The sequence below is a fragment of the Rhinopithecus roxellana genome, chromosome 4 (genome assembly GCF_007565055.1).
Source record: "Rhinopithecus roxellana isolate Shanxi Qingling chromosome 4, ASM756505v1, whole genome shotgun sequence".
NCBI lineage: Eukaryota > Metazoa > Chordata > Mammalia > Primates > Cercopithecidae > Rhinopithecus > Rhinopithecus roxellana.
In genome coordinates, this window is record NC_044552.1 from 87,170,355 (window position 1) to 87,184,423 (window position 14,069).

Below are 14,069 nucleotides of genomic sequence, written 5' to 3' on the forward strand. Positions count from 1 at the left end.
AAATTAAATCAATGGATTTAGGTAATATATATCTTAATATCAAATGTAAAGAAGAACTAAGTAGCATCACAGATCTAATTTTACAGGTCATTCATGGATAAAATGATAATTTCTATAATTTTTATCTTTTAAAATTCAAAATATAATATTTTATGTGAAATACACAAATTTCTCATCATATACATTTTTATATACTCAATTATAATATTTATGTATTTGGATAGGTATTTTGTCTAACCAGACACAAAATAGCCTGCCTACATAATGCTGAGGAAACATGTATATGTTCAGAAGCAGTAAAATTAGAATAGGCTGACCTGGTAATTTCTACTATACTTTTTCTTACAACCAAGAAAATATCCATGACTCACATGTAGTGCCTTGATCTGTCAAGGGGACACTGAGTCCAGAATCATATTGAGCATAAACATTCACATCGTAGGTGGTGCTGGGATTGAGATTGTGTAAGGTATATGATGTCATCTCTCCAACAAAGGCTTCCATGGGCTCATTGGAACCTTTATTAACAACCACAAAAATATACAGAAACATGCCATTACTAGCATGAAATTCTGCGTAAAATTAAAGATCCTACAGCCAAAGGGAATCACGAACACCATTAATTCCATAGTCCTCATGCACTTACTCACTAGAGCACAAGCTACATTATATGGCAAATATGAAACTATAAGCAGACACTGATTTCTTCACCCTCCTATTTTCAAAGCACAGCACAGCATTTGGAATATAGTAGGTATATAATCAATGTTTCTTTAGTGAATGAATTCTCAAGCTTCTTTCTCAAGCCCTATTTTGCCAACATAGTGTTTTGCATATAGTAGGTGTTCAATGGACACTTTTTCATTTATTGTAGAGACGATCTAAGAACTTCTATCTTGGACCTCATTCCACATACTTTGGCTGCTAAAGTCCTTAGTTACCAACCCCACTTTCTTTTTAAAGTTCTTTTTCTATTTCTTACATAGGTTCAAATTTTATTTCCTTTCTCTTGCCTTCTCTCCTTCATGTTTTTTCTAATTCATACTCTTCCTGGATATATAGAAGATGCCCTCACAAATTTGGTACGAAGAGCATTTTTCTTCCAGTTTCGCTAAGCATATAGACAGAATATTAAAACAAAAATAACAAATAGTTTAATCAAGGTGATATTAATTTAGGTGAAAATTTCAGAGGGGATTTGAAAGCAAGGCTGTCATGAATAAGCTGCATGGAATCTATGTCCAAAATAAAATAATACCTGGGCATAGTGGGAAAAATGCAGAGGTATAATGATGGAATATTCATTATTTCATGATCATATAGGATGTCTGAAGACAGGCATCTTTGATTAGTGCAACTTTATGAACCAAGTCAAACTTTTTAATCATGACATTTAATTAGAATCTCATCTATACCTATAATAACAATGGTACTTAAGATGATTGGCCTTAAAATGTTATTGCCAAAAACATTGCCTTTGGTGACAGGAAACTTGGTGTGATACCTGAACTCTCAGGAGAACCTAATAGTGGGAGATGAAAGAGAAAATACCCTGATATGCAAATAACCCTCCAAAGCATTTCTATGGTGACAAAGGCACTTCCTTACCCACTGGCTTATATACAATTTTATATCCAAGAACTGGAGAGGGTGAAGGGTCCCAGGACACCCTGAATCTTGTATACCATTCATCAGAGATGTGTATGTTCTGAGGAGGAAGGAGTCCCACTGGAAACAAACATTGACATACATTACAGACCTTTTATTGGCATACAAGGAGAGCACAGAACTTTAAAAGTATTGGTAGGGAAGCCCAGTGGGAGCAATTTCATAATATCCCATAATGTCTTTATCCAGAAAACAATTAAAAGGCATTGAAGTATTCAAAAACTGCTGAATAGTTTTCCAAATTTAAACAGCAACTCAAATAGACTCAAGAACTAGTGATTTCCAGAACCACCTTCTCAGCAGGAAGCAGTATCCAGAGCTGAAACATTCTATGACTCAGAATTATAGAAAATAAAAAAGATCTCAAACCATTTTTACAATGTCATATAATACAGATTGTTACAAACAGAAAGCAATTTAGAGACTATCTAGTCCAACCACTTCATCAAATACGTAAGATATTATTTGCCCAAAACCACACAGCTACCTAAAAGTGCTTTTTCCCTATACCTTTCTATCCTCCACCAGCATTACCTAGAATAAATCCTTAAGCTTCCAGAGATACTGCCCCCAAGTTCACAACTTATAAAATCAATGCTGTTCAGGTAACATGTTAAGTAGTTGCTGTAGTTACTATTCACAGCATTACGCAAATAACGCATCCAACTTGAAAAACGTTTTTTTCATAAGAGAAACAAAATATGACTTTGGCTCTTCCTGGAAAATATAAGATCTAGTTTTTAAAAATCCATTTTGATAAGCATGAAATTCTGAAATATGCCATTTTCCCCAGGAAAGTCCCAAAATACAGTCTAAAATCTGAAAAAAAATTAAAAAGTGAAGTTGTTAAAATCATCTTGAGTCATGTGAGTCTCCATTGACTCAGTCCTGTAGACAACAATATCAGTAAATACAGATTCTTGACCTTGAGAGACTAAGCTGAATCAACTCTAGTCCTGCTTTTCCCTTAGGAGCTTTCAAATGTCACTTCTTTAAATTCTGTAATATTGTCAAGATCATTTAAGCTCAAAAAGACTTTTGGCAAGTGACTGCAGAAAGAAACCTGAAGTCATGTTACTTAAGTAGATTTTTGGTGAATGAAGTATAAAAGAGAAATGCCAATATCTACCAGTAACAAAACTCAGATCTAGAGTTCATCCTACCTTTATGCTAAACTAATGGCTCTCAGCCATTGCTGCACATTAATGAGAACATCAGCATGTCCAGCCCAAACCTCACACAGTTACATCAGTATCTCTGGGAGTGGAACCCAGGCATAAGTATTTTTAAAGCTCCTCAGGTGACTGTAGCAAGCAACCACATTAGAGAATTTTTAAACCCTAAGAAATTACCAACAGTATAGTGTAAAAATGGGTCTGAACATCGATAATTCTATGTAAACGGCTTAGTACAATAAAAAATACATTTTTCTTTTTTAGAAAAAGCTAAATTTGTAGACAGAAAATGATTGCTGATCATCTCACTTCTGTATTTACGACTTAAGATTCAATCACAATGGGATATTTCTTACTGATACTATATTGACTTAACAATTATAGCCTTAACTGACACCATATCAATTGAAACATTATTCAGAGAATATGCAGTGGTTTTCCAAAGAAGAACTAAAACTATCTTAAGCAAATAAAAATATGTAGATTGTCTTTTTCTTCTCTTAGTGAACCATTAAAAAGTTAAAAACAAATTCCTTTCACATGTCATCATTTTGACAAAATTTAATATCTAATACAAATAATACAATATTAGTGTGGTATTTGAGATATACTGATAAAGATAAAATTTTAAGATTTTAAAAGGTAAAAAAGCAACATTAAGATCTTAACAATTTCAAAGCAGATACAAAAAGGCGGAGTACAAAACACTTACCAGTTCTTCCATTTCCTGTTAGATGGCCACCATCTCCGTCTTCATAAACAGCAATAACAGTAATTTTATATGGAGTGTCAGGTTGCAGGGGCTGCAGTATTACATTGTTTCTTCTGCCTGGGACTGTGGTCTATAGAGGAAGTTAAATTATAAATGTACTACCATCTAGAAGACTTCCAGATCAAAAGACAATATTGTTTTATGTATTCCCATAAACAGTAAGAGTAGTTTTTTTCACATTTTATTTTTGCTGCACAATGCTCATGACAAGAAAAACTATCTTCACTTCTTCTCTGCAGCTTAGGAGAGTGGTTTTAGAGTCAGACAGATCTGGGTTCAAATCCCAGATCAGCCACTTAACAGCCATGTGACCTAACATCTCTGAAGAAAACTGTATTAAAAGCAATGCCGACCAGGCGCGGTGGCTCAAGCCTGTAATCCCAGCACTTTGGGAGGCCGAGACGGGCGGATCACGAGGTCAGGAGATCGAGACCATCCTGGCTAACACGGTGAAACCCCGTCTCTACTAAAAAATACAAAAAAAAAGAAAAACTAGCCGGGCGTGGTGGCGGGCGCCTGTAGTCCCAGTTACTCCGGAGGCTGAGGCAGGAGAATAGCGTGAACCCGGGAGGCGGAGCTTGCAGTGAGCTGAGATCCGGCCACTGCACTCCAGCCTGGGCGAGAGAGCAAGACTCCATCTCAAAAAAAAAAAAAAAAAAAAAAAAGTAATGCCGTGTACAGTGCTTCAGAACACCTTACTGAGTACTCCAGCACTCAGTAGTAAGTTTGTTTCCTTCAGATCTCATCATCACATGTTCTGCTTTCATGTACAAATATGTACCCAGTACCCACTGCGGGCCAGGCACAGTGGGACAGGTATTAGCTACTGAGAATCCACTGGTGAGCAAAAATTGACGAAGTTTCTGGCCTCAAAAATATCAGTTTGGCTGATACTAGTTAGCTGAAAAAGATTCAACTACCTCTTCAAAGAAGAAATGAACCAGACATCTCAATCTCTCTTCTAAACCTATGTTTTGTTTCTACAAACAACATGGATAAGGTATGCCAGTGAATCCTGGCCTGGAGTCCATTAACTACAAATGATAAATTGTATTTTCAATGTTTTCAGAAAGTAAAGGGAAATTACTTATTTGCCCATGGCAAGGTTGCACAAACACTAACCATGAGTTTCTCTGCTTTGGCAAACTAACTATAGTAGTACTGTTTATCTCATTTTGATCAGAAACTATAAATGGTAGTTACATGTGTTTCTTATTAATAAAAGTAGGGACTTGAATTAAAGGTTACTATATCAAGTTCCAGTAGATGAAATATTTCATCACATGGGGCTCAGGGAGGGAAAATTATCTAAGACGATCTATGTGGTAAAAAGATGGCAAACCACAGACCTAATTTACAATCAACATCTTGTGCAATATTCTGCAAGCGTATCACAGCAATTAATCACTAAATTTCAAATAGAGTAGTTTTTCCATTTTTCCACTCATAACAAATGGATGCGCATAGTGAGGGCTATGAGGAAGCTACCAGAAACTTGAATCTGGTTCTGGAAAGACAAACTATGACACTCAAAAAGTTTGAAGCTAATAGGAGAGTATGTATATTCCAAAACTAATGTGCACCACAAAATGTTAAGCTTAAATAAAAGAGAGATCAATTAACACTGGAATATTTAAGGGAGACCTTGTAGAGGAATTAGATTTGAGGAAAGGGTAAGATTTGGATAAATACACTATTTGAATATTAACTTAGACATTCCAGAATGATAGGTATCATATTTCACTAAATTTGGTTCCTGTGGTGTCATTAGGTGGTTAGAAATGTTCAGTTAATCATGCAATAAGATAATTTTCCTATCTGCCTTTAGAATAAAAATGAACCCAAAGACCTGCTTCTCTATGGTATGGGAGGCCAGAAAGACTAAGCACCTTTGGGTGATCCCAAAGTCATGTCAGAGAAAAATCATAAAGTGTGACTATCAAGGACTCAACTGTACTCACAGCATACCTCTAAAGAAGTTTAACTTCACCGTCCATTCAGCTAAGATGATAAAATGTGCCAATAAATGAGTATTAGACTTACATATTCATCAATTGGATCACCAACAGTGGGAGAATAGATGATCCTGTACTGCTGAACTGGCCCATCAGCATGATCCCAGGCTACCGAAAGGCTATTGGTTGTTTCACCAAAGACTCTCAGGTTCCTTGGTCCACTCCGTGGTACTAAATAAATGAAATACAATAGAGTTTGTTGTCTGCCTGTGAGCATTACCTAGGCCAGATTAAGGAGGTTGCTTGCATGTGTTTCATTCACCATTCACTTGGATGTTTCCTCCCATATAATAAAATACACATTTATGGTTTTAATGTGAAATCATAAACAGTGTATTTCAGAGCTATGGTTACATGTTGAACTTTCAGTGACCTAGAGCTAGCTTTGAAAGGTAGACTAGGAAAAAGGAGAATTATTTTAACCATTATAACCATATCTATTCGATAAAACATAAAGACTAAACCCTCACATTTCCAAAGTCCCCATTTGGTAAGAAGACTCACTGCAGACTAGAAAGAGGGGAAAAAGGAAGATGCAGGGTAGAAGAGGAGAAAAAGGGGAAAAACCCCTCCTTAACTCATGTCCCAAATGAGAACACAAACAGATGAAGTTCACGTCACACAAACAACAGTCACAGACCCAGAGTTTTCGCCTGGAATGTGAAGGTAGGGGATCCCAGGCAGAAAGCACCCATCTCTCACCACCCCCCTCCCACCTGTCACTCAATCAGAGAAGCCCTGCCTATCTAGCTACCAGGGAATGGAATGGAGAAAGGATTTCTGCCTCACGCGTTCGGCCCTGGGCAGGGCTGGGATTTCCCTCTCCATCCGAATATAGAGCCACAAGGTTCACGGAATAGAGTGTGTCCGGAATCAGCCGCTCCAGATGCACCATGCGTGTGTTTCCTGGCACCACTATCTGCAGGGGAGGAAATGCCAAATTCTGCCTGACAACAACTCAAATGCTTACCAAGTCTTCAGTTAGTCATCACAATAGTATTTATAATAAAATGTTGAGCCCAGCCACATCAGAAGCCAACTGTGCTTCTCCATGAGATCCACCCAGACCATATCACTAAACAAAATTTGTCCTCAGAAATTCCCTTTCCAAAAAAAGTGACCTCATCCTTGACCCTTAGTAGCTTCAGTTATCTCCATTTATATTTATTATAAACATTCTCAAATATAACATGCAAGGCTCATGATATTTCCTCAAAAAACATCCTGCATGTTAAATACACACAAGAATAGGGACTCTTACTTGTGGTGGGGGAGATTTTGTGTTGAAATAGAGACTCCATGCAATGCATACAGGTAAAGTTGTCTTAATATGTCCTACCATACATGGACATGAAAATCAATGTTCTTATCAAATGCATATATTGTTTATCATTTGTTTATCTTCGTCAACATTGTTTATTTTTGCAAAGATTTATAAGTTAAATTAGTTTGTAAATTTACTTTCCCATAGGTATTCTGATACTATGCTTATTGAAATTAGGAATTTCTGATTTCTAAATTGTTAGTCTACTCACAAAACTGAATAATGTTATGAATGAAAGACAGATTGGGCAATTTGTGAGAACCAGTGAAGGTATATTTTAAAATATTTTCATAACAAAAACATACTGACAAGGTCTAACAATTATTTACATTTATTACTGGGTTTTTAACCCATCCAACTAATTCACGTTTTCCCAAAATTCTTTTTATTCTTACTAACCCTATAATTAATACATCTACCTCAAATCATCAAAAACAATCATTTAAGTATTATACACTGGCATGTTTGTGGTTTGTGTTCTCCCAGGTTATCAAACATGACACAAACATGTGACTACATTCATCAGAAAATGCAGTTTCCATGACAAAATTACTTACAGATTCTGAGGGTCTTGTGCCATCCACAGGAGAATACACAACGCGATATTGCAGCACAGGTCCTGGTGCAGGGTCCCAGCGAACATCGAGGGTGTTAGGTGTAGGATTATATACTTGGACATTTCTTGCCAGTCCTCTCATCACTGAGGAAATGAAGGCCAACATCTATTTCTTAAGTCTGTTTATATATCTCAAGCTTTCATATCACTTTTCCAGAACCTATGTTCTGTAACAGGACAAAATGCTATCTTCTTTATATTTCTAATTACCTACACACAAAGGCAGATTAAAACTCTCCAAATCCAAATTTAATTAAAGTTAGCAAGCATGGCCTTTGTCTATAAGGAAGCAATATTGTATTCAATTAAAAACAAGTTAATGAAAGTGGTGGAACTGGATTGTCCATAAAGGGTCATGGGATAGAGAAAAGAAATAGGAAAAGTAGTTTCAGTTTTCCAATATAGGTAATGGAGAGAGGAAGAAGAGACATTTTTTAAGAGTCTGCCTTCTAAGTAAAATCTGACAACAGCCATTAAGCTCATCTGATTCGGTCAGCTAGTTACAACCATTCATTACTTCTTCATTTAACAATTGCTACTCAGTATCTTTGTGATTAACAGAAAAGGTAAAAGGAGAGAAAAATAAGATATACCCAGTTCTCAAGTGACCCAATAGGAATTTAGAAAAACTTACCAATTAAATTGATGTACTAATTCCAAACTCTAATTTAACCAATAACATCATCTTCCTAGACCACTAATCTCTTACCAAAAGAAGACATCCATGCTTGATTCCTTTTAACCATCAGCAAGTATATTTTTAAAGCCAAAGAAATATTTCTAAATCTGCACAAAAGCCTTTAAGCAATACTACAAAAAACAGTAAAACCACTATAAACGGCTTTCTAAATGAAAGCATACAGATTTTAAGATCAAAAAAGCACTTCAACAAACAAACCAAAGACATATGAAATTAAGTAATGTGCCGAACAGATTTCAACAATTCACACTATGAAAGCCAATTATAAACAGTCCTTCACAACAATTTATAAAGCATAAAGCAAAGCTCAATGAATTTTTGTCAATGAAAGAGATTAAGCAAAGTAGTATACTGATGATTATATGCACTTTTACAAATCCTAAAATTATCATTTCAAAAGAAGATGCCATTATAAATTTGTTATTTCACAAAACATTAACATTTGGTGTTAGGAAGGTGAACTATGGCTAATTTTTATGTTTTTAATTCTATTACACCAAACTTTCCTAATTCTCTTTAATGGGCCTTTATGGCCTTTATAACGAAAAGCAACATTTATGATGCAAAATTAATTTTTTGGCCATATTACTTACATGTCCTTCCAGTATCTGATGTGCGTCCCCCATCACCTTCAGTATAAACGGGAACTATCGTCACAGTGTACGAGGTGTCTGGCTGGAGATTCCTAAGAATGGCATAATTGGTATTCCCGGGGATTGGAACCTAAATATTTTAATAAAACATACAGCACTGACTTGAAAAATCTGTGGAAGAAATAATAATTCAAATAATACAATAACAACTCAAGACCAAGTCAAGAAGCAGGTTCTGTAATATTAGGAGGTAATAATGTGCCCCCACGTGACCTGCTACAAGAGGTTACATATTTCCCTATGCCCCTCCAACCATCCAATACTCCCCGTTTAGAACTTCCCAGAATAGCTACTTCTTCCCCTGACCAGGGGGAAGAATCCTGGCCCCAATCCCTGTTACCCAGGCTCTGAGGTATCAACTATTTACCCTCTATCAAGTCTTATTAAATGAATATGAAATTCTTCAGCTCTAAAGTAAACTGGTTAACTCCTTCAGTTCCACTTTTAAATCACTCAGCTACCATTTAAACAAATTAGCATTTTTTACTATAATAAATAATTACCAGTTCCTCTGGACCATCTGCTGCTGGTGCATAGAAGAGCTTGTACTGACGAGGATTTCCCTCTGCATGGTCCCAGCGGACATTCAAGGTGCTGGTAGAAGGGTCATACACTCTTAGGTTCCTTACAGTGTTTAGAGGTTCTGAAACGCACAGAAATCCCATCACAGTATAGTGCTAACAATCAAGCACACATGAAACACAGATTCACTGATATCTCCCAGGCACCCTAGAACATAGCAGGTACCACACAAACATTTGTTGAAGTAGTGAATAAACGACACATACTGTGTCTGCGTCAGTCTGATGCATATGTCTCATCTATCCACATGACATTTTTGTCTTAGAGCACCTTTCTATCCTAGAAAGTAACATCTTTCTCCACAAATAGAGACAAATAATTCCAAGCAAGGATGTTAAAAACTATTAATATGGCCAGGCACAGTGGCTCATGCTTGTAATCCCAGCACTTTGGGAGGCCGAGGCAGGCAGATTACTTGAGGTCAGGAGTTCGAGATCAGCTTGATTGACATGGTGAAACCCCATCTCTACCAAAAATATAAAAAATTAGCCAGGTGTGGTAGTGGGCGCCTATAATCCCAGCTATTCAGGAGCCTGAGACAGGAGAATCGCTTGAATCCGGGAGGCAGAGTTTGCAGTGAGCCAAGATCATGCCACTGCACTCCAGCCTGGGCAACACAGCGAGACTCCGTCTCAAAAAATAAATAAATAAATAAACTATTAATATTATTTGTAAATGAATTTTTAAATATTAGTAAAACTTTGTGTCACCCCAGTGTTTCCAGATAAAGAGATGATTCCATTCTAATAGTAGCTATTAAAGAAGCTATAGGAACTCAGGTTTCACTTACTGGTCTTGCCTCTTCCCGTCATCCGACCTCCTTCACCATCAGGATACAGAGAGGATACGGTGATAGTGTAAGGAGTGTCTGGCTTCAGTTTCTGCAGGACCACACTGTTCTGCCGTCCTCCTATTGTGGTCTTGAGTAAAAAGGGTCTTGGTAAGTGTTAGCCTTGCTCTCTCCATCTCACTAATCTGTTAGAAAAATCTCTTTCTACAGGGAAGCTGTTTGAGACCCTTGTCCAGTTCTAGAACTACGAACCACAGCAAAGGTTTAAAATACATCTTATGGTATAATTTTAAATGCAAAATATGCACCTCAAATCATAAAAAGAATTCCAAGCTTTAAACTGGTGACCCCAAAAAGATATTTCAACTTGCTAGCCACCAGCACTGCAAAATTTCATCCAAAACACATTTCACAGAACTCTTCAAAAAAAAAAAAGGCATTAATCATAAGTGAGCTACAAAGAGACTTTAAGATACCAAAGAATTGCATAATTTTAGAGGCTCCACACCACTTAATATTATTCTTACTTTTTTAACAGATGTTTTTATTTGCTTTAGAAACACATTAAAATGATTCAGCATACAGTATAAAGCTCTTGGTGTTTCCCCCAAGAACACTGTCACCCTAACAGTCTTAGTTGTGTTAACAACATGACCAGACCTTTTGCCAGGCCACACTCGATCAGGGGTTTCCAGTTGTCTCCATCATACCAGCCCTGTGGTATGAAGCTTTTCAATTTACTCTAATTATGGAGCTTAAAGTTTTTATTCGTTACTTAAGGCCATCTAGCTATCTTGTTGAAAGAAAATTTGTACAATTTATTAACAGTCTACCGAATTCAGATGTTTATGTCATACTAATTAAAATCTCATGAAAATGGGACACTGCCCAAAATGAGTGCACATGTAGATGGCTGGATGTGCTAGAACAAACCAGATGTTTCCAACTTAGCACCCATCCACTCAAGTAGTCCGAATTCCAGAGAAAAACCCAGTGAATCACGGTCGTCATCCTCAATATGGACAAACTGAACTACCATGGCTAATTTTAACAAATTTCATATTTGAGGTTATGAGAGAAAAGTATCAATAACAGTATAAGCCATTTTGATAAAAACCTGATGCATAACAAATCTGAAAGCCTGCTTAGGAGAACTGCCCTTATGAGTAAGCAGAGAGGCATGTACCTACCTCTCCCATCCAGCTCCCCAAAATAATTCTAGCATCAGTTATTCATCATTGTCATGATTTCACGGACTAGCGTTAAAATCCAAGTACCCCAAAGACTAACAAAGCTTAGGGGCTTCATACTTTCCAGAGGATAAGTTTATGAGACTCTTTATGATAACAAACAGTTGGAAGACAGTAAAAGAGACTCAGCAGAAGCAGTTGGAACATCAATGTCCCCAAGATGGGAAACGCTAAGAACAAACTTCTCCTGACTTGTAGTTTTACCAAAATCTAGCATGCCATAGAAAAAAAAGAAGTTCTGTTTCTGAAATTAATATATCAGTCCATCTAATTTGTCTTATCTTATTTTCATATAAAAGTCTATTGATTACAGTTGATACTGTTTATTAATGATAATCTATTTACCTAAAACAAACAAATAGTCAGTCCAAATGCATCATACTACCTAAGACTGGAGCTATAAAAGCCTCAAAAGACCAACTCAAAGTCACACTAGAGATGGGAAGGTTTCTGATTCAGCTAAGCTTACTAACTGGGTAGTATCAGAGATCTTTAACCACACACCTTAGATTAATGCCAACCTCTACCTTGGCTAATACCTCTAAACTGATAAGAGATATGACCCATTTGCTTGAGCTTGGCAAGTCAGATGATTAAAGGTTAATAATACATGTGTCTCTAAGGCTATATATAAAAATATTATAGCCAAAACAGTCAATAAAACTCTGTACCTCATCAAAACCGGAGATTTATTTTGAAATGAATCAGAAAACATAATCATACCTACATAAAAATCATGGGGCTTCCTGACCTAGGATAATACATGCAGTTCTAATTATATAGTTTACAAAAGGCAAAGTTGTAGAAAGCCCAAAACCAGAGAACTAAAGTAAGAGAGGTAAAATGGAAAAAGGCTCTATTAAATAAGGAAAGACTAGGAAGAGAAAAAGGATGAAGACTGAGTTTACAGTCCTACCATCTTTCTTGGGGACCTCCATTTGGATAATAGAAAAATGAAAAACAGTGTAAATTAGGTTAACAGCCTCCCATATCTAGAAACACCAGATCTAGAAGATAGCCTATGACATGCAAAAAAAAAAAAACAGGGAAAAAATTACAAAAACTATCTGGATATCTTCATGGATAATCCAGCACTAATAGTTTTTAAAGGAACTATGGATGCATTGAGGCACATGCCTCGTGCTTTGGGGCTATGAGGAAGAGCAACTATTATCTCTCATGAGAACATCTACTGAGTCTCCATGATGGCACTCCACGTGGAGTGCCAGCTAAAGAGTCAGATGATTCCATCCAATGCAATAAATCTTAATATCCCTTAAAAAGTAAGTATGACTAACTAAACACTGAGGGGGAAAAAGAGTTTGAAAAGAAATGGGTAGAATTTATGCAAATTATAATTTTTATTTAAAAATTACCGTTTGCTCATTTCCTTCCCCTGTGGAAGGCTGATAAGTGATCCTATATTTCTGCACACGACCACTAGCAGGATCCCACTTAACAGTCAAGCTGTTAGATGTTGCATTGTACACTTGAAGGTTTCGTGGGCCACTTTTGGGAGCTGAAAGAAGATTGTTGAAAAACAAAGTAAGCGGACAGAACAATGCCTCCCCCTAAAATATATACAGCTCCCAAGGCAACCAGAGAATTCTATGCCTCTGGGTTTATAATGAAATTTGACCCCCTAATAAAAATGGTTATTGATTCTTAAATGACTCCTTAGTATGGACTTTCATTTTGTTTCTGTCCCCACAAACGTGACATGTAGAAGTTCCAACTTCCAATATGATGGTATTTAAAGATGGGGCCCTTGGGTGGTAATTAGGGTTAGATTAGGTCATGAGGGTGGGGCTGCCATAATAGGATTAGTCTGTGTAAGAAGAGACATAAGAGAGCTTATTCTCTCTCTCTCCACCATGTGAGAGAGTGAGAAAGTGAGAGAGACTGAGAAAAAGCTGGCTAGCTATAAGCTGGGAGGAAAGCCATCACCCAGAAATGAATTGAATAGCACCTTGGTCTTGGACTTCTCAGCCTCCAGAATTGTGAGAATATAAATTTCTGTTATTTATGCCATCCAGTCTAGTCTTTTGTGATGGCACCCCAAGCTGATCAATACACTCCAAAACAAGTAGTAGCAAAGCAAAGTTTTTCAAGAAAAGCCTACTTAAAAGAGTTATCAATGAACATCTTAGGATTTAAAAGCAGATAACCTATTTATAATGTATTTTATGGTACTTTTCATTCATATATTCATTCATTATTTGTTCATTTAAACAGTTCAGCAAATTAAATTCTTACCTTGTGTTGTTAAGATAGGCACTAAAAGAAAACAGAATTTAGGGACACATTACTAATATAGCTATAGCCCTATTTTTTAAAAATTAACTTTAAAACATCAATGTCCTATTTGAAAGCTAAACACCTACATGTGCGCTCACTGCCAATCAGGTCATCACTTTCTGACTCATCAGGATAGATGGCAGTAATGGAAACTTCATAGACGGTGTTGGGATTCAGGTTTTCGAACATCAAAGTATTTTCATCTCCATTTAAGATGGTCTTGGAG

General features: G+C 36.6%; 1 protein-coding gene across 4 annotated transcripts in view; it reads right to left on the minus strand.

Moving 5' to 3' along the window:
• Nucleotides 1–14,069, minus strand: part of COL12A1 (collagen type XII alpha 1 chain) — a 122,523-nt gene that overhangs the window by 40,180 nt on the left and 68,274 nt on the right. For all 4 annotated transcript variants that reach the window (XM_030929307.1, XM_030929309.1, XM_030929305.1 and 1 more), the window contains 12 exons: nt 13,930–14,062; nt 13,802–13,822; nt 12,922–13,064; nt 10,296–10,425; nt 9,427–9,566; nt 8,864–8,993; nt 7,512–7,654; nt 6,420–6,549; nt 5,659–5,801; nt 3,556–3,685; nt 1,609–1,728; nt 372–518 (listed from right to left, as the gene is read on the minus strand). In XM_030929307.1, the coding sequence (XP_030785167.1) occupies nt 372–518; nt 1,609–1,728; nt 3,556–3,685; nt 5,659–5,801; nt 6,420–6,549; nt 7,512–7,654; nt 8,864–8,993; nt 9,427–9,566; nt 10,296–10,425; nt 12,922–13,064; nt 13,802–13,822; nt 13,930–14,062 (1,510 nt within the window). The remainder of the gene's footprint in view (nt 1–371; nt 519–1,608; nt 1,729–3,555; nt 3,686–5,658; nt 5,802–6,419; nt 6,550–7,511; nt 7,655–8,863; nt 8,994–9,426; nt 9,567–10,295; nt 10,426–12,921; nt 13,065–13,801; nt 13,823–13,929; nt 14,063–14,069) is intronic.